This window comes from Penicillium canescens (assembly GCF_028828765.1).
Source record: "Penicillium canescens strain IBT 15451 chromosome Unknown utg000006l_segment0_segment0, whole genome shotgun sequence".
Taxonomy (NCBI): Eukaryota; Fungi; Ascomycota; class Eurotiomycetes; order Eurotiales; family Aspergillaceae; genus Penicillium; species Penicillium canescens.
Window position 1 is genome coordinate 2650066 of NW_026703968.1, and position 23142 is coordinate 2673207.

The 23142-nt window shown below is 48.6% G+C and overlaps 11 protein-coding genes across 11 annotated transcripts; 4 read left to right on the plus strand and 7 right to left on the minus strand.

Moving 5' to 3' along the window:
* Positions 1-37: 37 nt before the first annotated feature.
* On the minus strand, positions 38-355 carry N7446_009976 (uncharacterized protein; the record flags this gene model as incomplete). The annotated part of the gene is made up of 1 exon (XM_058518721.1): positions 38-355. The coding sequence occupies one exon, from the start codon at positions 353-355 to the stop codon at positions 38-40; it is 318 nt and encodes a 105-aa protein (XP_058369509.1).
* Positions 356-2411: 2056 nt separating this feature from the next.
* On the minus strand, positions 2412-3070 carry N7446_009977 (uncharacterized protein; the record flags this gene model as incomplete). Its single annotated transcript, XM_058518722.1, has 2 exons — positions 2412-2592; positions 2652-3070. Coding segments are annotated over 2 exons (600 nt in total), but the record flags the coding sequence as incomplete, so codon positions are not given.
* Positions 3071-5158: 2088 nt separating this feature from the next.
* N7446_009978 (uncharacterized protein) lies at positions 5159-6568 on the minus strand (the record flags this gene model as incomplete). The annotated part of the gene is made up of 1 exon (XM_058518723.1): positions 5159-6568. One exon carries the CDS (start codon positions 6566-6568, stop codon positions 5159-5161), a length of 1410 nt encoding a protein of 469 aa, XP_058369511.1.
* Positions 6569-7340: 772 nt separating this feature from the next.
* On the plus strand, positions 7341-8327 carry N7446_009979 (pre-mRNA-splicing factor SYF2; the record flags this gene model as incomplete). Its single annotated transcript, XM_058518724.1, has 3 exons — positions 7341-7532; positions 7585-8220; positions 8280-8327. The coding sequence occupies 3 exons, from the start codon at positions 7341-7343 to the stop codon at positions 8325-8327; spliced, it is 876 nt and encodes a 291-aa protein (XP_058369512.1).
* Positions 8328-8481: 154 nt separating this feature from the next.
* On the minus strand, positions 8482-9542 carry horA (ubiquinone biosynthesis protein COQ11; the record flags this gene model as incomplete). Its single annotated transcript, XM_058518725.1, has 4 exons — positions 8482-8903; positions 8980-9320; positions 9386-9440; positions 9497-9542. 4 exons carry the CDS (start codon positions 9540-9542, stop codon positions 8482-8484), a joined length of 864 nt encoding a protein of 287 aa, XP_058369513.1.
* Positions 9543-9856: 314 nt separating this feature from the next.
* Positions 9857-10700, plus strand: yaf9 (YEATS domain-containing protein YAF9; the record flags this gene model as incomplete). The annotated part of the gene is made up of 3 exons (XM_058518726.1): positions 9857-9889; positions 9946-9970; positions 10021-10700. 3 exons carry the CDS (start codon positions 9857-9859, stop codon positions 10698-10700), a joined length of 738 nt encoding a protein of 245 aa, XP_058369514.1.
* A 636-nt stretch (positions 10701-11336) lies between these two features.
* Positions 11337-12737, minus strand: N7446_009982 (indoleamine 2,3-dioxygenase; the record flags this gene model as incomplete). The annotated part of the gene is made up of 3 exons (XM_058518727.1): positions 11337-11693; positions 11767-12363; positions 12441-12737. The coding sequence occupies 3 exons, from the start codon at positions 12735-12737 to the stop codon at positions 11337-11339; spliced, it is 1251 nt and encodes a 416-aa protein (XP_058369515.1).
* A 750-nt stretch (positions 12738-13487) lies between these two features.
* Positions 13488-15099, plus strand: N7446_009983 (kynureninase; the record flags this gene model as incomplete). Its single annotated transcript, XM_058518728.1, has 4 exons — positions 13488-13647; positions 13715-14052; positions 14134-14611; positions 14681-15099. The coding sequence occupies 4 exons, from the start codon at positions 13488-13490 to the stop codon at positions 15097-15099; spliced, it is 1395 nt and encodes a 464-aa protein (XP_058369516.1).
* Positions 15100-15206: 107 nt separating this feature from the next.
* N7446_009984 (uncharacterized protein) lies at positions 15207-17540 on the minus strand (the record flags this gene model as incomplete). Its single annotated transcript, XM_058518729.1, has 6 exons — positions 15207-15659; positions 15735-16627; positions 16684-17078; positions 17136-17191; positions 17257-17413; positions 17470-17540. 6 exons carry the CDS (start codon positions 17538-17540, stop codon positions 15207-15209), a joined length of 2025 nt encoding a protein of 674 aa, XP_058369517.1.
* A 1797-nt stretch (positions 17541-19337) lies between these two features.
* On the minus strand, positions 19338-19976 carry N7446_009985 (cytochrome c oxidase subunit 7; the record flags this gene model as incomplete). Its single annotated transcript, XM_058518730.1, has 5 exons — positions 19338-19358; positions 19448-19479; positions 19542-19602; positions 19680-19758; positions 19945-19976. The coding sequence occupies 5 exons, from the start codon at positions 19974-19976 to the stop codon at positions 19338-19340; spliced, it is 225 nt and encodes a 74-aa protein (XP_058369518.1).
* Positions 19977-20276: 300 nt separating this feature from the next.
* N7446_009986 (uncharacterized protein) lies at positions 20277-22781 on the plus strand (the record flags this gene model as incomplete). Its single annotated transcript, XM_058518731.1, has 1 exon — positions 20277-22781. The coding sequence occupies one exon, from the start codon at positions 20277-20279 to the stop codon at positions 22779-22781; it is 2505 nt and encodes an 834-aa protein (XP_058369519.1).
* Positions 22782-23142: the final 361 nt, after the last annotated feature.

Sequence of the window (23142 nt, forward strand, 5' to 3'; positions counted from 1 at the left end):
TAAGGGCTAGTTCTCATTGGCTATGACGGTCACGGCCTTACAACAAAGTGGGACGATACATCACAATAATCACCGACACCTTCATTACAATCCGCAGCGCGGATACATTTCCGTCCCAGTGCTCAAGCAAGCTCTGTGTTGTGGCAACGCACCTCACCCCTTCGTCACTAAAGAACATCTTAATAAACGCCTCCTGCTTTTTCTCTGCGCCCGCATCCATTTGACCCTCGCAAATTATCTTTGCGATAAAGCACGACCAAAGTATCGATGCTGGCATCGACTTGCAATTCCAAATCGCGCATTCGTACCAGCGCTCCGTGTTCGATACAATCACACCACTCTCGTAAACGGCCATATTGTTCGTAAAACGAACACACCCTCTTGCCGAATTCTTTGGCGACCCCAACCTGCATTGACGTTTCACCGTAACAACGGGCAGCGTTGTCCGCTAGCCAGGACTTGAAAGAATCAGGCTCCGAAATCTTCCAGCCCAAAATGTCATGAAGAAAGAAACAATACTCCTGGCATTGCGACATACCACTCGATACGCCGAACGAGGTCAGCATTCTGTCCCATCCGTAACGGCAACATCTTCGCCGTATATTTTCATCATAGACACCATTTGTCTCAATTGACCACTCCGGAAAAAGCCGTCAGTTTCTCCCAGGAAGGGCATCCTGACTGAGAGGCTGTCGAGACCTATGTAAAAAGCGAAAAGTGAGAAATTCGAGGTGACAATTGGAAGACTGTGGCCTATGAATAAAGAGAACAAAATGGATCTCTTTATTTATACCTGCTTCCAGACCACCATTATCTGATTGACCACGATTTTACTTTAGACTATGGTTTTCCTTTTGATTACGGTCGAACCAGGCCTGATGCTTCCAGTTGCATTCAGTGGTTCATAGATCAGCAGGGAATGGGGTGGACTTTTGGAATGGCGAACCACCGGTCCCCGTCGACGGTTTTTTTGTCATGCCTGTGAAGGAAACGGAAGTACACAGAGATATAACCTGGGCCTGCTGATTCCCTTATCTTTTCAAGAGCCTCCAGACATCGCGATAAGGTTGCATTATGTTCCAGAATCTTCTTCAAATGCTCATTTTGATTTTTCAATCGATCAATCAGCATGCGACCCTCTTCACGTGCGGTTTCTCTCTTCCTTCTCTTTCCAAATTTGCTATTTTCGTGAAATGACACAGGTTAATCACTGATATCCTTACTGGTTGTAACACACTCGGCCCGTAAATCTTGAATACTACAAACAAATAAATATGGAGCAGATTTTGTCGCAATCAGATACTAGTGATCGATTATTATTCAGTTTTTATTCATTCATTCGCTGACAGCCGTTCCCAGTGCTGATTGGCCTAGACACTGAACGAGAGAGAAAGAGCTGGAAGAAACGACTTTGAAAGGAGAAATTTGGAAAATCTAAGCGACTACTATGTTCACCCTAAATTGCAGGCTAAGCTAACTCAGTCAATGAGCTCACAAACGCTGATACTCATCGGTGACAGCACGAGATCTTCTGCTACACGAACTTTGAACAACGAAAACACAAGCAATGCGGATCAGGACTTGTCCACTCGGCCATTGGCAATAAACGAACCATCCATACGCTGACAGCAGTTCCTCTGAGTTGGTCGCCTTCACATGGTGTTAACAAATATACCTGCCTGAAAAGAAGATGCGGACGTCTAAGAGTCGTTGGCAGACACGGCCCCAAATAAAGAAGGAGGAGTAGCCTTCTTCACTGGGGTTATACCAAAGAAGTAAGAAGATGCCGACGCCGGAGAGCTATATACAGACCGAGCCCCGCAGAGAGGGCAAAGGAAATAGCTCGTGATATTCGTCGCCGGATGGTTAACAAAGGGAGAAGGTAATTGATAAGAAGACGCAGATGCTGAAGAGTCATTGGCAAACATAGCAGAATCTGTGTTATTCCACATTTTGTTATGTTCTTTTGCAAAAGATCCCACCGCTTGGCGCTGTCCGGCTGGCTTCCAGCCAAGAGTGCAGTGCAGGCGCGTTTCAAGGGAAAATACGCCAAACGGTAGGCAGAGGAACAAAATATGGCGAAACTGACCAGACGAATATTCAAATCACCGGACAAGAAGGTGCTGCGGCTCTACGAGGGCCTGCCGAAGCCATATGACTCGATCCTATTGGGAAACATGGGGAGGTGGGCGAACTACTAGGCATGAGGGCTTCATTTATCAGGGTGACAGCATCAATTCATGTACATATTGTCGCCACTCTCTATGCTGGATGCCAAATGCTGAAGCTTGGACTTGTCCTGTACTGCGATGAAATGAAGTCTCATTGATTTATCATTCATTCAATCAGTCTTCCCTCTTAAAAAGAAATGAGCTGGCCCAGGAGTGCACATCATGTTTCTTTTTCCTTCTTCAAGACGACGCTGCAAGAAGCAGCACCGGGATGGTACCAGCTACCTGGATTACCTCATCTGCAGTTCGTGAGGCTTCGCGTTGATGTTGAAGCAACCTTCTTTTCTGTTCCAGGCAGTAATCCCTTTTCCACTGACCGTGAACACCTTGCGTCATCTTCCGCAAGTTCTGCGACCGATACCTATAGGGGAATTTCAGTAATAGTTCTTCTTTTCTCCGCGGATCCTTTGACAAGCTCACCAGTACTTTTCATTATGCGAAAACCATGCTCCGGTGAGACGACACTGGTCAAGCCAAGGACGGTCTGCCAGCCATTCACAGCTTCCCAGATTTCGAACCACCCAGAAAACAGCCTGATTCATGTCTTCAGACAAAGCGTATTTTGAAATCAAAGTCGGACACATAGGACAGGCTTTTGAGACCAGCTTCCCGGGGACAAGAGACAGGATATCCTGATGAGGTTTTGAAGAAATCAAAGTCTGGTACCTGTGAGGATCTTCTGCGACTTGATTCCTGGAGACGAGAGGTAGGAGATCCTGATGAGGACAAGCAAAAGTAGGCTCAGCTGTGAGATGAGCGGAGGAGGAGGAGGAGGAGGAGGAGGAGGAGGAGGAGAAGCTTATAGTATGCCGACTCGCTACACATAACTGGCCCGTTTCCTTAATAATAAATAAAATCAGAGCAACGCGGACATCGTAGCCAGACCTAGTGCTAAATAAACAGGTGTGGCCGAGGCCGGGTGTACCTCCATCGTCAAAGTCATACTCGAATGGGCCATATTTGGTTTTGGCTGGCGTCGCGGGTGACTTGAGAATCTTGACAAGCTGGTCTCGACCTCGAATCGTCAAAGAAATACAGGGACATAGGTCAGCTATACCAGCGTAGTATGTGCAGGATCTCTCCCAAGCTGATTGTCTCAGTAAATGTCTCGTAAATTCTTTCCGTGGATGGAGTTTCAAACACTTTGCACAGTAGGCCCAGCGGCGATTTTCGAGTCGAAGAAGGAGTTGATTTCGCTGCACATCCTGACTGTTCACGCACAGTATTGGATTCCTAATACGCAAGAGTCGTGGAAATTCAAGATCTTTGTGCTTCACTATCGTCCCGAATAGGCCGAAGAACTCTTTGCAGCTGAGGGATAGACAAACTTGATCGACTAGTGAGAGGTGTTGGTAGATCTTCTGTAAGATGCGCTCATCCAAACAAAGTATCTCATCCAAACAAAGTATCTCATCCAAACAAAGTATCTCATCCAAACAAAGTATGGCGGAGTATTTTGGCACTTTCTTCCAAAAAATGCGAAGCAGCCTGAGGAGCATTTTTCGAGCTCGCGACATCTTCGAGTCTTCAAGGCGAAAGATGATGTTGAACGTGAGACAGGAGACTGGGTTTTGATTTTGGATACAGAGTAGACCGAGAGAGTCATCTGGTTATGGATATTTTGTAAGATTGAGAACGAAAAGTCTCCAGGGCTACCGTCTGTGTTTAAGAATTGAGACTTCGTGACGTGCTGATTACAAGTTCTAATTCGGCGTCGGTAGGTTTGGATCCGATGCCTGTTTTGTCTGAGAAACACGCAAAATGAGCCCACCGATCACGTCTTGGTTTACGCAAAAGCTCCGGTAGGATAGCATTCAGACGAGACCTATCTACATCGTGTAGAGCAGTACCGCGGGAATGACTCCCCGTTCATCCTCTTGATCCTATAGCCACACCGCAAAGAGCTGTTTCTATTTCTAGGGAGCCGCAGATCTGCGCATCGTCTATATCTAGATGTCACCATTGCGTTTGTTGAGCTCTGCTTGCTAGTCGTTCCATGGACCAAGATAGCAGACCAACCGCGCAAAACGCACTAATAAACTCCTTTGCGTAATTCACCGTCACCGGATTATACGGAGTACAGTACTGTGGAGTTTCACAGCCCAGCCCCGAAAGGTCGCGTCTAATAACCAGGTGTGAATGGAAATTTCGACAGTTGGAGCTGATCAAAGCAAATTTGAGCTTCAAATTCCGTAATTACCGGCAGATGCGGCCCTTGACTCTGTTGGCTTCGACGTTAGTTCTCATGCATCTTGGAATTGAACGTAAAATGTCCTCACCGGACCCTGAGAGGACTGGGAGTACCATACATGAAAGTTTTCAGTATCATGCACCTCACCTCAACGAGGAACTTGGCTGTGCTGGCACAGAAGGATTGCTGAGGAGCCTTGCTGAGCCACTGCAAATCTGCAGGCTATTGCAGCAATGCAAACACAAGGATCTGGTCTTCCATGTGCACATCGTCACACAACGATTCCAATGGCTTGAACGGGAACGGATAATCTGATAGACACTGCCATTCGTAGTAGAGTAAGTCCAACAGTTCAGATGCCTTCATCAATGTCAAGTTGGTGGCATGCCCACCCTTACCGTTGATCCTGCCCCCATAGCGAAAGAGACGTGGAAGCTCCATCGGGGTGCGTGTCCATAACCCTATCATCCGGAACCGAATGTCGCCGTTGCAGGGATCAGGATCCCAAATGACCGGGTGCGCTGGCCAAGGCCCCTAGGCTGACTGACATTGCTAATTGGAATTTGCAACAGGGGAACCCCTGTTTAGATAAAGAAAATGGAATATCCTGTAAGTTAAATGTGCAAGGCATTGTCTAAATTCTGCCAATTTTCATCACGTTCATCACCGCTACATCAATACATACAAAAAGAGCATCCCTGTACATCCATGCCCAACTGCCGTTTGTTTGCCTCGGCTAATACACCAAGTCTGGACTTGGATCTACATCCAGGTAGTAAGGCCCATAGCAATTTCGAGCCTGTGTGGAAGTACCAAATGGAGAATACAATGTTCGGTGGGGATCGGTTGGGAGCTTGATATGCATCAAGGCCCCAAAGGGGCCGTTTGAAGGCGCTGGACCACAATCAATGACCCCGTTCCCGTTCCCGACATACAGGGCCAGGAGTTCATTGTAGTGACGATCCCAAACCACGGTGTATCCGGATGGCTGCCATGGCTGATCCGGACCATACCGCATGTCCATGCAGCCGAGCTGCATCAAATGTAAGGCATTGATCCCCATCTGAGGCACTCCGTCGACGATCAAGCGAGCCCGAATGAGTCCGAGGGTAGATGGAGTCCACGGTACCAACGAGTCATGTACCGCCGGTAGTCGTGAGTTGGAGAATTCTATCGGTGAGTACTCTGGAATCCATCGAAGTTCAAGAGATTCGAATTTGGCGTGAAATTCCTCAAGTCGAAGTTCGTCGTAATCGAGATGAGTGACAATCTCCTGGGACTGCCCGTCGTGATCATGTAACAATTCCACGATTCTCCCCAATGCAGCTGGTGACTTGGAACAGCCATTGACTTGAAGTTCTGCATATAGTTGGCTGCTGTGACCGGAGGCAATGCGTTGTCGATCAATAATGGGTAGTGCTTGCTCGTCAAATGCCTCCCATATAGTGTCTGAGGGTTCTGAGGACGTGCTGAAGTGACTTTGACTTTCAGGGTCCCACTGTATACCCATCCTTCGGTCCATGCCCTCGAGGCAAACCTCTAGCAATTCAAGGTAGTCCTCTCCTCTAACCAAATCAGGCAATGCATCACCCACAATAGGATCGTCAAGGAAAGCCCAAAGAGCTGAAACCCTTGCAATCCCCGGAAGGTTGTCACCGGAAACCTGAGATACATCTTCGAGGAACTTCGCTGCTGTCTCGGAGCGCCCACTTTGGATTAGTACTAGCACCACTTTGTAGGCGATACCGTGACCCCCACTGAAACGGCGGCCAGACGTGAGGCCTGTCACAAATTGAGCCCAGCAGTCATGAAGCACCCTATCACTCCCAAGTTTTGCTAGTAGAGAGAGGTAGAACGCATTATGCTTGGTGACTTTTTTCCCCTTACTATCTTGTCCGGTTTCTGTCCACCACAAGATGTCATGCAGCCTCACACGATTTCGGGGTAAAAGGTCTCCCTCGCCTGTGATCTCAGCAAGCATATGCTTGCGGTCATAGCTTGGATCTTCGAAGGATTTTGAGTCAAGTTGTTGAGCACAGCCAGTGGATATCCACATGATTTCTAGCTGATTATCCAGGGCCGGGAAGCCCACGCGGTAATAGTCGTTTAAGAAATGCCTGAGAGCTGGCACTGACAAATAACGCATTGCAAATCCAATACAAATAGAATAAAAACTTCGCTTGACTGGAAGTTGGAGACGATGTAGCCTTGCAAGAAGGTCACTTAACACTGGCAGAAGCTCTGTCGATGTGTTTCGCTGTTCAAGACGTTGCAAAGTATGACTTGGCGGCGCACATAGTATTTCTTGCAAGAATTCTGCTCCGTTTTTATCATTAACATATCTTTCAATAGCGCTCCGTAGGGAAGGAACATCGATGATCTCCTCTTTTCCTGGGGATGGGGAAAGCCCTTTGAGAGAACTCCACAATGCCGGAGGTGGACTACTTGGCCTCCATTCGGTGTTGAAAATCTCACGAAGATATGCAGGCAGAGCATCAGCTGAGCTTGAGTTGTGCCCTGGCTCGGTTGAGTCCCTCAGAGCGAACCGAAGTAATTCCGATGGTGATGGGTGTAGTTGTTTTGAGGCTTTAGGTAGAGTGTAGAAACTGCGAGTCAATCCCGACTTCAGACGGGGTTGAGGAAGCCATTGCCTACGCAACAGCAGGCGTGGAACTCCCATGTCCAACAAGACGACACCGTCGAGGTCAAAAGGTGGAGAAGATAAACAATCGATAAGGGGTCAAGTCTGGGGTTCTGCCGGCATTTCAAGGGCGGTGCGATCTTCGGTGAGGAGGACCTCATTCACACTTCGGTGAGGCTTTCACCCTGCCTCTACCTGCTTTTCACCAACGCTGCCACAAACTGAATTCCATTTGACTATCGCTTCTTATCAACTTACTTACCGACAGGGTATTAGCATGGTTCAAACAAGAAATGCGGAGAAGTCCGCAAAGGACGAGGCGGGCGAAGAACAGATTGAAAAACCGATTAAGAATACTTCAGACACCCCCGATACAAGCTCTGAAAACAAAGCCGAAAGCAAAGCGGATGATGGTGCCTCAAAGTCGCGCGACAGAATGGAAAGGTTCAAAGCTCTGCAAGCTCGAGCAGTAAGTGGACTTTAAACCATCTACCCTAGCCACATACTAACTCGAGTAATAGAAATCCGCTACCGAACGCAACTTAAAAGAAACCGCCGCCGAGTCTCAGCGTCTGACCACGGATCCGGCACTGCTCAACACATTGTCCCGCAAGCATGCATTTGCTTCACACAACCTCCTCAAAGCGGACACAGAAGCGGCAGGAGAAGACTTTGAACGTAAGCGTGCATGGGACTGGACAGTTGATGAATCCGAGAAGTGGGATAAGCGTATGGCAAAGAAACAGCGCCACCGTGACGATGTGGCATTCAAGGATTACACACAGGATGCGCGCAAGGTGTACAAGAGGCAGATGAGGGAACTGCAGCCCAACTTGGACTCATACGAAAAGGACAAGATGGCTGCGATTGAGAAGGCCGCGGCTAACGGTGATCTTGAGATTGTGGAGACGGAGGATGGAGAAATGATCGCAGTCGACAAGAACGGCAGCTTCTATTCCACCGCGGATTCTACTGGCTTCACAGACAGCAAGCCGGATCGTGCCGCTGTTGACAGGCTGGTGAATGATCTGCAGAAGGCTGAGGAGGCTCGTCTCAAGAAGCGCAAGGAGCGTCGCGGCGATGATGATTCTGATGTGACATACATCAACGAGAAGAACAAGCAGTTCAACATGAAGCTGGCTCGTTTCTATAACAAGGTGAGTTTTTATGTGCTTCATTTCTTTGAACATCGGGAATCATGCTGACAATTTTCTAGTACACTACCGAGATTCGGGACAGCTTCGAGCGTGGCACTATGATCTAATCTTAACTTGAACTTGATTGCGATATGATACATGGGTGGGATTATACATCTTGCCTAAAAGAGCAAGGAATCAACTAGCGAGAATATCGATGACTCCGAATTTTGTTCGCCGAAAACATGTTTTACAAGCATTCCCAGGTCACTCAATCCAGACCTAGAGCATCGACTTTCGCCAGGCCTTGGTTGCAAGTGCCTCAATCTGTTTTGTTCCGACGGCGCCCTTAGTGGACTCATCCTCCAATGCCTCGACTACCGCCTCGCTGACAACATCAACTTTGAGTGGTTTCTCTGCCATCGACCCGAGGAACCCAAGCTTATTCCGGAGGAACGCGTTGAACTCCGAGGCGACGAAACCACCCATTGCGATTGGCAGCGTAAATTTTCTGCTGGAGTCATACATGAAGCCCGGACGTATGAAGATGCTTCGCAGGTCTGGGAGGGTGGATGTGATGGCTGCCTCTGCGTCCCTCTTGGTGGTGATATACCTGGCCGGCAGGAGCGGTGCGCCAGCAGCAGCAGAGATGTAGACGAAAGTCGGGACATGTTCATTACTGGATTCCTGGGCTAGTACAATGGCTATATATACCAAGCGCAAGGCATTCGTTAGCTTCTCAAACATATCTCCCGCCCTGAATAGAACCATTGTACACACCTGAGTCTCGGTTCATCAGCTCATAGGTCAACTGCCCATCTCTCTCCTTCGGCTCGAGGGCCTCACCCTCTTTTCTGGACAGAAGGTTCTGGCTTCCTAGCTTAGACGAGCTAAAGGCTCGCTGGAGGCCACCGATGATGGGCTCCCTCCCTTGCACAACACCCTTGTAGTCTGCTTCCAGTAGAATGCCCATTGTGTGAACAACAGCTGAAGCTCCGTTCAAATACGACTTATAGCTCTCTGGCTTTAAGATATCGGCCTTGGCCCATTCCACGGAGCCTGCCCAGCTGGGACGCTCCTTGGAATCAGTGACTGTGTCCCACCGTGGCTCACCCGAGCGACTAGAGATGTGTTAGTGCACAATTATCCATAAATCCATAAACCCATAAATTGCCAGGATAGGTACCTTAATGATGTGACTGTCCATCCCCTTGCCGCCGCAGATTTACAGATTCGGGACCCTAGAATGTCAAATTAGCAATGATTTACAATAAGAAAGCAGATGCGTATAACAAACCTAGAAATCCACTTCCACCGGCAACAACTAATCTTTTGGCGGCCATGTTGATGCTCTTGATAGCTCCGGTAATGATATCACTGGTTCAGGCGAATTGGAACCTCAACAATGGTCTGTTGACTCTTGCAATTGAGGGACCTGAAGTAACTCAAAAATATGCCAGCTAGCTCTGAGGTCATTCAAGAATGTCCTTGTCCAAGTTTCCGCAGCTAGCGTCATCCGGTATCACCTGCTCCGGGAAGGCAAGTCTTGGCTTCTTGCCTCAGGCATGAATCTGTCGGGCGGTGTAGCAAGTCGCCATTTCCGCCCTTGTTCAACATATTCTATCCCACTGTTTCTACAAACCATTCAAGCTACAAAATGCCATCAGCAATAGCAAACAAGCGTGTCAGAGTCAGTATTCCATCCCAGAAATGAGAACCGAAACTAAACTAACGCGAATCTCGCAGGGCATCTCCATCTACCGACCATTTGGTATGTTCGCGTAATGCGCATCACCAACAGTCGCAAGCTAACAATCCTAGTCTTCGGCAGTGTCGCACACCCCTTCGACCCAGAGAACAAGCCAGCAGATTGCCCACCCGACCACACGCACCGCTGGCAAATCTTCGTCCGCGGAGTCAACGGCGAAGACATCTCCTACTGGCTAAAGAAAGTCCAGTTCAAGCTACACGAGACATACGCTCAGAATGTCCGCACAATTGAGCAGCCTCCCTTCGAAGTCTCTGAAACCGGTTGGGGTGAATTCGAAATCCAACTCAAGCTGTTCTTCGCCCCCGAGTCGGGGGAGAAGGCCCAGACCCTGTGGCACAGCCTGAAGCTACACCCGTACGGACCCGATGCGGAGGGCATGAAAGAGCGCCGCGAGACAGTCGTCAGCCAGAACTATGAGGAGATCATCTTCAATGAGCCTGTCGAGGCGTTCTACGAGATACTTACCGGTGGCCCTGGTGGTGGACAGCCTTCGAAGAGCAAAGGGAAGAATGCCAGACAGATTGCGACAGCTGATATCCCTATGAGTGATACCCCCGGCAATCCTTACAGTCGCACGACTGAGAACAAGGAGCTTCATCGGATGGCCGAGGCGACCCAGACAGTCGAGCAGATGATCAAGGAAGAGAAGGAGCGCCTGGTTGAGAGAGAAAAGTTGCTGGCTGAATTGCGAGAGAGCGAGGGCGTGCCTGCCAACACGAAGAAGAGGTGATTGCTTCGCTTTTGGTATGTCAAGAAGCAAGCCTATCATCGCTGTGTGGCTATCTAGCGAACCCTGCCAGCATGTCTTCGATCAGCAACCGTCACCACCACCCGATCTGGCAAATTCAAACTTGTGAGGCATCAGAACTGAACACACGAGACTCGACATCTCGTAACTGAGACCGCCATGGACCGGCCCAGGGGAATTCCAAACACAGTGCTTCATCTATGGTCCTCTGCTCCCCGCATAAAGCCCCGAAGTGACTAACTCAGGGTTATATCTTCACCAACTCTATCATCCTCGTTACCTGAAAAGTGAGACCGTACTATGAATGATGCTGGATTCACACCCGAGACTGCACATTCTAGTATGGAAAAATCCGTCTATCACACGGTCATTCCCAGCGACATTGAGTGCCAAGGATAATGCAAATACAGGGCCGTGAAACACCCCTCGGATTAATTGCTTGTCTATTTATGGTATGGGTTTCATCTGGTCCAATTTTTTGGGCTAAGGACAGGGACAGCGAACTACACTACTGGAAGTAATGAAATAACACGAATCAATATTGTTTATCAACACTATTTGAGCAAATAAATCTAACACACAGTCATAAAGTCATCACACCAGATTCTTTTGAAAGCTCTAACACTTCGCTTCCTGGACAGTATCTCTGGTATGTTTGAGGAAAGGAATCAAATTCGTGCCACCAGTCCCAGCAAGATGGTGTTCTTTCTCGGTGGCTTGGCTCGCCGTGGCCAAGTTGACCCGGTCAGTGTCCTGCTTCAAGGGATTGGGTTGTTTCGCTGCCATGACAATGTACCGAGTAACCATCTGGATGTGTGTATCCCGGAAAGCCTTGAGCTCATTGACAGCAGCGTTGTAGGCTTCTTTCTCAGTCGACTTATCAGCCGATGACTGGATATAGGTACGAATATTAGAGATCGCAGCGAGGCTTTGAAGGAAACGTCTGTGTGGACCAGGCATATATTTGCGCATTTCCTGGAATAAAGTCAGTATACTTGCACATCTTCAATAACTCTCACGAAAAGAGATAGGGGCAATGGAATCTGACCTCAATGAAATTCTCACCAGAGGCCGAATCAGAATGCTTAATACCCAAGAAGATATCAAGCGCCTGAATCAACGAACTCTGTGCATTACTCCCACCACTCAACTGCTTCCAGTTCTCGGGCCTCTCGACCCCATCGCCGACATCATAGTAAACACCCCTGGGCAAACCAGCCGGTCCCATATTCTTGCTACCAGCAAGGAAAGGCCTCAGCTGGTGAAAGAAGACAGCAGGTCTGTTATGCTCATACATCCTCTTAAGCGTCAGCGTGAGATCACTTAGACCATCCGCGAAACGGTATAGCAGAGAAGTAAGGAGATCTGCGTCGTTGGCAGTGACAGCTTTGATAGCCTCCTGCATCTGCGAGATCAATCGGGCACCCTTGGCTTCGACAGCGACGGAGATGAGCATGAACCATTCTTCATCTTTTGTGCCGGTCCAGGAGGTCTGCACATGAAGATTGTCTGGGTCTGTGGTGTCTGCATTTGGAGATGGGGCTTTGAAGTTCCACAGGGTGAGGCCTGAGTAGGTTGCGCAGGCGGGGACTTCGAGGTGAGAAGATATTTCAAGGAACGGTTTTGAGATGGAAGGGGGCAGAATCTGGTTATTGTTTTGTATTGTTAGGGTTCTGCTACCCTGTGGCTGTGATTGCAAGGGTGAGGTGGATAGAGGCTCACTTCTTTGGGCTTGTCTCCTCCCCAGATGTAGGCATGGCTGAGATAGCCCATGATGACATATGCACGACGCCATTCCCGTTCTGTTTGGAGATGCTCAATTGAACAGACTGGCAGATTATCGATCATGTCTCGGATCTGGCCTGTCTGGATGAGAGCTGGGAGTTGGCTGGCGATGTCTTCCCATGCCTTGTAGTAGGGGCTTGGGAGGCTTTCCAGGGGTAGTCCATCTGGAAGGAAGCCACGATGGACATACTCCTTGAAAATGGCATCGACGGAGGTATTGGATGATTCAAGCATTGTTAAAGATGCAGGTTCACAAGTTGTGTCACAAAGATGGAGGGCTGGACAGCAAACAAAGTACTACTTATTCTTTTGGCATCAAATAAAGATCATAAGAGCATGGATAGACTCTGGATTTTACTGTATCGGCTTGTGTCGGTCAGTTTAGTCAAGATCTATAAATCCCGGAAGTGACCCGGATATCTATCCGTGTTTCGGGTGGATTGGCAAGTTTTATTTCAGCAGAATGATAAGCCTGCGCATATGTTGTATCTTATGTGCTGACGGTGATACTTTGTTTGCCTAGTCACATCTCTGCAATACTATGCTGGTCTTCTCACATTGCTGCATAGAGTCGATCAACTCCTTGCAGATTCCACACAGCCTATACGAGAAGACAGGGTATTGCAGTATACGAGGGATGTTTTATCCTTGTACTAACCCAACTGTAGATCACTGACGAAAACTGCCATAATACTAATTTATCATCATATAACCCTCACATAACTTGGTAAGTTAATACATGAAGACCGACACGGATCAGGAAGCGGATATGTGGAGACGGATCGGGGAGGCGGAAGCGGATGTTCATCCGGTGTTGCATACGAGTAGCAGCTCCCACGCCTCCGATTTGTCTCCCATTTATTATAAGAACGACTGCATGTTTGACAATCATTTGTACTGTCACTCCTCCATAGCTCCCCCTGATTTTGTGTGCGCTTCGTCATCATCGTACACCGATCACATACCCATTCCATTATTACCAAAATGATTTTCACGAAAGCACCCAAGCCCGTATTCCCTGCAGAGGCGGCATCGTTGGAATATGCTGCTTCGCTGGATGCCGCGGACCCTTTGAGAGGTTTCCGCGACCAATTCATTATTCCCTCCAAGGCCAATCTCGCGACAAAGAAGCTAGCGAAGCCGGGTGAGACTTCCCCAGATATAACCTTGTACAATATGTATGCATTATCAGATCTAACACTGCTACACAGGACTTTCCTCAGAGCCCAGCATTTATTTCTGCGGTAATTCATTGGGTATCCAGCCCAAGGCCGTATCAAAGTACATGGAGGCCCAGCTGGATACCTGGTCATCCATTGGAGTCTGCGGCCACTTCACTGATCTCGAAGACTCACCATTGAAGCAATGGCAGCTATTGGCCGAGCAGGCTGCTGCGTCCATGGCCCGGGTTGTCGGTGCTGCGCCTGAAGAAGTCGCCGCTATGGGCACATTAACCGGGAATCTTCATTTATTGCTTGCTAGCTTCTACAAGCCGACTGAGACCCGACGAAAGATCTTGATGGATTGGAAGGCATTCCCTAGCGACCATGTAAGTTTTGCTAGATTGAGCTTTCGAGGATAAAATATTGTTCACTTGATTTCCGTGCTACACTCGCTAACATATTCCCAGTACGCAATCGAGTCTCACATTGCCTGGCACGGCCTCGACGCTAAAGAGAACATGGTTCTCATTGGCCCAGATGAAGGCCAACATGAGATCTCAACAGAGAAGATCCTGTCGTACATCGACAAGCACGCCGAGGATGGAGCATTGCTTCTCCTCCCCGGTATCCAGTACTACACCGGGCAGCTATTCGACATCCCTCAGATCACCAAGTATGCTAAAGCGCGCAATCTCGTCGTTGGATGGGATCTTGCTCACGCCTACGGAAATGTGGAGCTCAAGATGCACGACTGGAACGTTGACTTTGCTGCTTGGTGTACATACAAGTATGGAAATGCCGGGCCCGGCGCGATGGGTGGTCTTTTCGTTCATGAGAGACATGGAAAGGTTGATTACAGTGCTGGCGAGGACTCTCCCAAGTTCCGTCATCGATTGACTGGATGGTATGGTGGTGACCGCTCGGTCAGATTTAAGATGGATAATAGTGAGTTTTTCCATTCCAGCATACTCTTGCTAAGACGTAGGAATTGGACCATATGCTAATCCTCAGCAGACTTCAAGCCAATTCCGGGTGCCGGAGGTTTCCAGCTCTCCAACCCTTCAGTCATTGATCTCACTTGTCTCTGCGCAGCATTGTCCGTCTTCGACCAGACCTCGATGACAAACCTGCGCCAAAAGTCTATCAAGTTGACAGCCTATCTGGAGCACCTGCTTTTGAAGGATACTACGAAAGAGACATGCTTATTTGAGATCATCACTCCCTCAGATCCCCATGCTCGCGGTGCGCAATTGAGCATTCTGCTCAAGCCTGGCCTGTTGCACACAGTATCGGACAGGCTGCAGAATGCGGGTATCATTTGCGACAAGCGCGAGCCCGGTGTCGTCCGTGTTGCGCCTACGCCTTTGTACAACACTTTCTCCGAAGTATTCAAGTTCGTCGAGGAGTTCAAGGGTTCGCTGTCTTCATTATAAGCGGCGTCCTTTTATGAACATATCATGAAATCGATCTTGCATTTATGACATAAAAGAAAATACTATCAGATAGACGTACGAGAATTGAAAGAATGTATTATCTTTATCTAAAAATTCCCAATACTATCCCAATTATCCGCACTACGGAGAAACTCCTGACCCTGCGAGAAGAAATTCGTAGCAAGGATTGAGAACTCATCATTCGACAGCGTTAAATGTTGCGGCGAGACTAGAGAGTTCGCTGGGTATTCCTGGGTTGGAAAGGCGGCATTGGCAGTGAAAGGTTGTTGTCGAAGGTTTGGGGTGCCTTCATCTTGGGGATTCAGTCGGAACGGCGCTGGTAAAGGGGACGTTTGGGATACTTCTGCGCCGGCAGAAGAGGATCCTGCATAGAGAGATTCCCCGAATAGACGTCGGGCAGAGTCTGTGTCGCTGTTTGAGGAGTATTCTAGGATTTCCCAGAAGCGAGATAGGTCGATCAGGAGGCTTTGGTTTTGTGCATCTGGGTATGATTGGTAGGTTGCTGAGACTGCATCTTCTAGGCGTTGGAGTCTGTGAGCCTGTGATATAAGAAATATATGGTCAGTCAGTCCATCGTACTGTTGATTCTGTTCCTGGAAAGATGATGTTCGTACCAACCGGGCCATATGCGGCCATCTTTCGCCTATCTGCTGTACAAACTTGACGCATTTGGTAAATCTCTCACGTTTCTGTTCCCTGATTGTCGAGTTATCTGTAAAGCTGAGTTGCAGCTCGATGGTAGCCACAACAGCAGCACTATAACCCAGTAGCGGATCCGAAACCAGAAACGATTTCTCTTCAAAGTAATTGATGAAATGAATGATCCAGGTCGTATGCGAAGAAATCAAGTCCGATGTATGCTGCAGGAAGATTTCTGGAATGGTATTCCGGAAATTGCGAAGACTCAAGGAGAGCAGGAGGGGATGGTTCAGAAGACACAAACTGGTGTGATACATGAACTGGTTCAAGAACCAAGGACCCCAGTATTCACGATGTGTCTGCAATTCCTCTAGGGTTCTGTCGCCTAGATTTGCAGGCTTGAACCGATGGATGTAGGGCATTCTAGTCTCGAGATCCATCTGCAAGGCGAGGATCTTCGAGTATTCGGAATGGGGAGACCAGGGTGGGACATTGCTGGGCCGGCCGTGAAGTCGCACGTATCGTGCTGTTCTTGCAAATGCTTCACTCAGTGTTATAACGTAGGCAATGATTCCTTCGTCTTGCATGTCACTTCGCCGCATTTCGACGGTTGATGGCCCCGGCGAAAGCAGTCGTGCTGGTCGTTTTGGGCTTTGGGGAAAAGGCGGCCCTCCAACTTCAGGCATGTCTAATATCGAGAACTCCCCGCCGTGTAGTCGTTTGAGGAGACATATGCTCCAGAAACAGCATCTTCGTTCCTCGCGAACTATGGTGCTAACTGCAGTGCGTGGCTCTTGGCCAAGATTGGCGCATTGTGCAAGGTTCATTGCTAGACTGCTGTGGATGCTGGAGCGATGCGTGTTACCATCTAATGGGAACGGTTAGCATTCGACAAGGAGAGGATACAATATGTCGATTGCATACTTGTAAAATCTACCAAGCTCAAAAGGCAGAGACACTGGAGCGTTGAAAGCTCCACGGGCCCCTCCGAGACTCTTTTCATGATCAAGCCTCGAGAAACCTCGGCATAACTATTCACAAGACTTGTAGGCTCGGTCCTATTAGAATGGGAGCATGAGAATCGAGATGCCAGTGCCAGCATGGCAAAAATGAGCTCAGAATCTCGTGTTTGTAGAGTTCTGAGAAAGCTGTCCCTATGGAAGAGAGGAAGAGGCTGAGATTCACAATACTGCAAATAAAGTTCTGCAATGGGCAATATCTCCTCCCATGGTGGTAGCGTAATGGATGAGCTTGGTCTTGACAGTGTCTCAGAAGGAATGTGATGTTCCGCTGGCATTTGTGTTTCGCTTCTTGACCTACTGATATTTCAGTCAGCAGTGGCGTGGTCACGGCTTATATATATTGCTTGTTCTTACCCAAGCACATCGAGAACCTCTCCAAGTTTATTCTCAAGACTTCGCATTCTATCTTCCTAGTAGGGAGTCAGCATACCGATGGGATCCAGGTCACTTGTAAATTATGTTCAAGGGAAACTACCAGAACATTGGACGTTCGATTGTCTGCGTCATTTACTCTGGAATGTTCCTCGAGGGGTGGTAACCGGCGCCTTTCTTCAGCATATAGACATTGCTGCCGTAGCCTAGCACAGAGAGAGCAGACAGGTTGCTCCCCGGGGCATTTAGCTTTCTTCCGCCTGAGATATTGGTCAACGGCTATCTCGATTAATCGTCAAGTTGCATGAATACTCACCTGCAAGGCTCACAAGCCTGACGAACCCGCTTGACGGGTCGCTCAGTATATGTAAGTTGGTCTTCATCCATGATCGTATGTGCGAGAATCAAGTGTCAGGGTGCATGGCTCTCGATCGTGACAGCCATGATAAAAGAATACCGCGGTGTTTCAGGGGCTCAATGCACAGTTCCTGTTACAATATATATGTGTTTGGAGAGTGCCCTCTCGGCTTGATCCTCGTTCTTCAAAGCTGACAAGCAGTCGATCAGTGGGGTGTAGTGTTGGAATTTAGTCCATTCAACCGGGGTAATCCAGGGCTGGGAGATTCACAGCTGACTCAGCACACCTTTTCCCAACCAGGAAATTCATATATTAAAGAGGTTTGAAACATTAGCAAATGCCTGGCGTTGGCTTTAGATTCTATTGATGAGACCAAATATGATGAGGTCATGCACTAAGATATGGACTTTTTTTCTACGTATTGGGTTGATTTGTCGGAAGTTCTGGGGCATGACAATGTATTATAGAGAGACGCTGTCTACGATCCTGATTATTGGACTTAGAATGTAGGTAATCGCCTAGGACTGACTTAAACATTCAAACTATGTGAAAAAGAAGCTGAAGTTTGATGGAGTACGCCTCTGTTAGGAAACAGTGCAAGGGTGACTCTATTGTGAATATCTTTTAGAACTTCCCAGCAGTGTGCCTTACAAGTGACTAGGCATAGTAAAAGCAGCAGTGTAGCCAACGTTGGCACAAAGGCGTTCTCAATCGAATTGTGAGATCTTCTACCGTCAAGCTCTCTCGCCTCTGCCTTCGTTTTATATAAAACCTTTCTCTTTCGCCCTTGTATCTCGCCTTTACTCATATCACTGATAACTTTCTAAGTCAGGTCTTATTCTTCCACCAGCATCGACCCAATTTCCAATCTCCGGTCACTCTGAACATTGAGCCTACTTGCCATTCTTCCGAACCTCTCAGCCCAACAAACCAAACTTCAAGAACAACCATGCCAGAAAACATGGATTCTAAGTCCTTGACGTTTTCAGAGTAAATGATTATGTTTTTCCCGGAAATAAAATAAAACATCTCTAACGTAGCACTTAAAAAACATGCCTCTTCTGAGGTTATTTTAGCGCTCAACACGGCAAAGTCCTGTGTATCGACTGAGTCCGGTGAGCACCGACTTGCAGTGTCGGAATCATTGAAAATAACGTTCAGTTCTATGCATCATGATCATAGCGTGATATCAGCGCTAGTCAACTACGCTGCATGGTCTCTCATGAGGCTCTAGAAATATTCGCAATTTCATGACCCCGTGGAAATGTTCCCATTATGCGCTCTCAAAATCATACACCGGGTCCAACTGAAAGAAGAGCCTCGATGGATCTTTCTGCGATAGAAAGGGGGGTCCGAGGCAGCAGATTGAGTTATTTGACCCGAATTCTGTCCATGAGAGAGGCTTGCCCTGCACCAAACTCTGATTCTCAGTGGCCATCTTGAAATGTGCACGGCCAGATGGATTGTAGTGTTAGAATCAAGATCTAGCAATAACGCCCTATCACTGAATTCGAAAGTCTTGACATCAGTTTTGCCGCTTTGTGAGATGATACTTTCTCCACGACGAAACAACCAGTTAATCTTGAAGAGAGCCCAAGGGAGTGATGGCGTGAGATAGGAGAAAAAATAGGAGGGAACAATCTTGAATTGGCGCTTGAATTGATCATATGTACAGCTCCAAATCTGCGTAGCTGCCAACTCATCTAACCCTTTCTTGGAATAGAAGTACACCATATAAGAAACAACTGACACCGCAGCTTCACAACCCTCGGAACTGAAAGTGGCATCCTCTACCTCTTGCCAAACTAAGTCTCATGACTGGTCGCTTAGATCCAGGTCTTGTGGCCCTATAAAGAAGTCAGCATATGGACACATCCAAACATTAACCGGCCCTGATCGTCGAAAAATGACAAGGGACGAGTTGGGCAAGACTAACGAAGACCATGCGGCCCATGGCGTAGGTGGTAGCTGTTGTCCGGTTAGCTCTATGTATGTGACAGTACATAATGTCGGAAAAAGGATCCACTCACCAGCACCGAGACCGTAGACGGAGATCAGGTAGGGGTACATAAGGTAAGCGGAACGGGAGGTCTGCGAAGCAATTCCAACGTTAGATATTTGTTGGTACCCAATTGAGGGCGTATGTGCCCATTCCAGGTCGAACTGACCTTCCACCATTGACGCTTGCCGTCGTGGTTCTGGAAGAGGCGCTGGTAGAAAGGCACACGGTTCTCACGGAACACGAAGCTAGAACGAGAAAAGCAGTCAGTATAATTTGTCGTAAGAGGTCGAAATAATTTGTCCCCGCAGCAACATCAATCGCAATTGGACTGCAACCGGACCCGAAGATCGTGAGAGGAAATTCGATGGTCGCACGGTCATGATCGGGGTTGTGTGCGGGGACTTGTAGAGCGATTGAAGGGAGCGACATACCCGGCCATGCGGGAGCTGGTAGCACGGAACATTTTGGCGGTTGGGAGCGAGAAAGGAGGGGAGACTGGAGGTTCGGAGTATGGCGAGATGTCGACGAAGAGCCGGAAGGGACAGGGACGTCAATCACGTCACGTGAACATCACCTGATCGAATCAGACCTTGTGTCGAGTCAGCCGTCCCAAAAGGGAAAAGCGCGTCTTTCCAGAAAAGTGCTTGAAGCTTTACATTTGTTCGAAAACAACCTTGTTACTTTTCAATTTGACGCCTGGAGCTCGCAGAAGAATGTTCGACGTCGAAACTTGTCTCTCCCGATCATCTTCTCTTAATCACTCATGCGCCCGGCGCTTCTGCGACTGTTGAAGAGGCCGTCCGCCGTCTCGATCCTTGATACCCTCACAGCAACGCCGATCGGAATCGAGCAATTAGAGTCCAGATATAGGTGTTTACGATGCCATTCACAAGACGCCAAACCGGCACCACTCGACGAACCCGATAACAATCCTACCCGAACTAAGCTTGAAGACTCATGCCGAGGGAAACGGCCATTCAGCTTTGCGATCTACGACATTGAGTCTCTGGGCGAGGAAGCTTCTGAACCTATATCCGTCGCGCCGAATAAAGCGCCCAAAAATCCGCTATGCCCTACCAAGACACTATCACTTCGGCCGGAAAAGCTTGAATTCGAATCAGACGTCGGACACCTCGACAACATTGGAACGCGATTAGTGGACCACCCGGACTCTCGAGATAATTTCGATCTATGGGAAGAACTTCTTCGGTACCGCCAGCGTCACTATGGTGACAATGGCACGTTACAAATATGGGAAGGGTTGACAGTCCGGCTGGACGGGGTTCGACTGCCGATCACAGGAGAACAGGCGGACTTCTTCTGGCAGAGCTTCGTGGACCTGGGACTGAGGCGGGAACTTTATCTGGACAGTTTGCTTGAATATGCCGTCAATCTGTGGAAGCGACAAGGCGATCGATGGCCGCAGTTATATGTGAGGATCGTGGGTGGGCTTCTGGACCAGGGCATGCCGAAACGTGCGCTTGAATATCACAAAAAGCTGCAAAAATCCCAGATTGCTGGCGCAAATGATATTATGCAAATTCTTCCATCAGCGATTCGTCTATCGTCTCTTCCAGCTGGCATGGAGGTGGCAACTACCACGGATCCACAGGAGTTCTCCTTGACACCTGGGTTAGAGGCGTTCCAGGCAATTTGCTCCGCAACCACCGACCACAAAATATATGGCCCGGCAATTGCGATGCTTATACGGCAAGGCCAAGGAGAGGGCGCAATCTCCATGCATCATTTCCTCGCTCGGCGCCAGGATCATCCACAAAGTCCCGATGAAATACAGCCACTGCTTGAGTTTGTGGAGAAATTTGGACGACGAAAAGAGTTTAATAGGCTTCGTGGCTATGTTAAAAAGCGGTTTGATACTGAAGGTTCGATTGATCAACCCGGTCCAATAGGTCCAACCCTGAAAGCCGACGGAAAACGCACAAAGGACGGAAGGCCATTCAAAGACGACATCGGTGCGAAGATGTTCGCTACCCGTGCTCTCAATTTCGACATGGTTCTCGGTGGACTCAAGATGCTCGGAGTATCAGAAATTGGCCCACGCACGCTGCGAGAGATGGCCATCAGAGCTCACGGCAACCAGGACATTCTGGAGAAACTCAAAATTCTCAAACAATCTGGCATTTCTGTGGGAGATTCTATATTTGCGCGCTTGCTTCAGAAACTCGCAGCGCAAAACCGTGACATCCTTCTTTCAGATATCCTCCGCAGCGACCAACACCCGGATGTTCTCGAAGATGTGCGCATGCAGGAGACAATGTTAGTATCCTACTACATGGCTCGGGATTGGCGACTATATAATATGACACTGGCAATTTTGACGGAACTGCACCCTGAGGCGCCTGATCTCTTCGACATCCATTTCCGAAAGCACATCGCAGCCTGGGAATTAAGTGCGGCAGCCAAGGTCACCGACGAGCTAGCGCTAAATGGCCGGACTTTAAGTGAAGACAGCGTGGACTTTATGGCTGAGCAGGTTCTCACCCCACGCCGAATGAACCACCGTCCGCCTCCGGGCCAGCGCCTCTCCGCGGTTGACGAGGTCCTTTTCATCTTCAAGATTTTGAAGCGTGTGGTTCCAGCAGGAGGGTATGTCAGTGCTGCATTTTGGGTGGAGATGCTTAAGCGACTCGGCATGGCAAATGCGTGGGCAGACTGGGACAAACTCCGAGATTGCTGCCAGTGGCTCGTCTGCCAATATGTCGGGACCACCAAACAGACTCCCTGGGCACAAGTCCCCACCACTGCAGCTCCGCTTGACTCTACAAACCTGGCAAATGGTCGCGATCGACGGATGCTCGATTTGGTCTTCACACCCCAGATGCAAGCTGCCATTGTCTCCTGGGGATTCATGTTTCGAGTGCTCGACACAACCGCGTCAAGATTCACCGTTTCCCATCCTACGACGAATGTAAAACTCATTCCATGGGTCCGGGGCCTCATTCTTCTTCGGGAATTGGAAGCATCAGGTCTTCGTCTTGATAAACGCTTGATCTCACAAGCAGTCCGACACCGAATGGCCATGCTCTACAGCCACCACGTCCTTTCAGCACGGCGCATGAACCGCATGCTGCGGCGGCGAAATCCGTATCCACTACAAAAAGTCCTGGACGACGTCTTCTGCGCTTGGGGCGACTCAACTCTTTTCGATGGAATGGAGAAAGATTGGGAGCGATTGGTAAATCCGCCACGATCATCTCGGGCCAAGCGACGTGCTCCTGGTATACGTTTGTCCCTTAAAGGGCTATGAAGCGTAAGGCGTCCATTGTAAATTAGCATGTAATTGTGAATAAATGAATATAATACCCATTAAAACACTGAGCCTCCACGGACACGTACATGTATATTATTCATATGAGACATAGGAGATCGTCAGGGATTGCCACCATAATTAATAGTTGCCTGGTGCCTAGACTATTAAAGAATGAATATGCGTAAGCCTGCAAAATTGGAGTCGCAAGTAAAAGGGCTGCCGAGCCCCAATGGCAGTGCACTGCAGATCCACCATCTAAGAATAGTTGAGACGGCAACGCGGCCTCTGTAAACATCTGCTGCTACTCCCTCTTAAGTCCACATACTTGTCTTATTTGTACTCCTTCATATTTACCCTA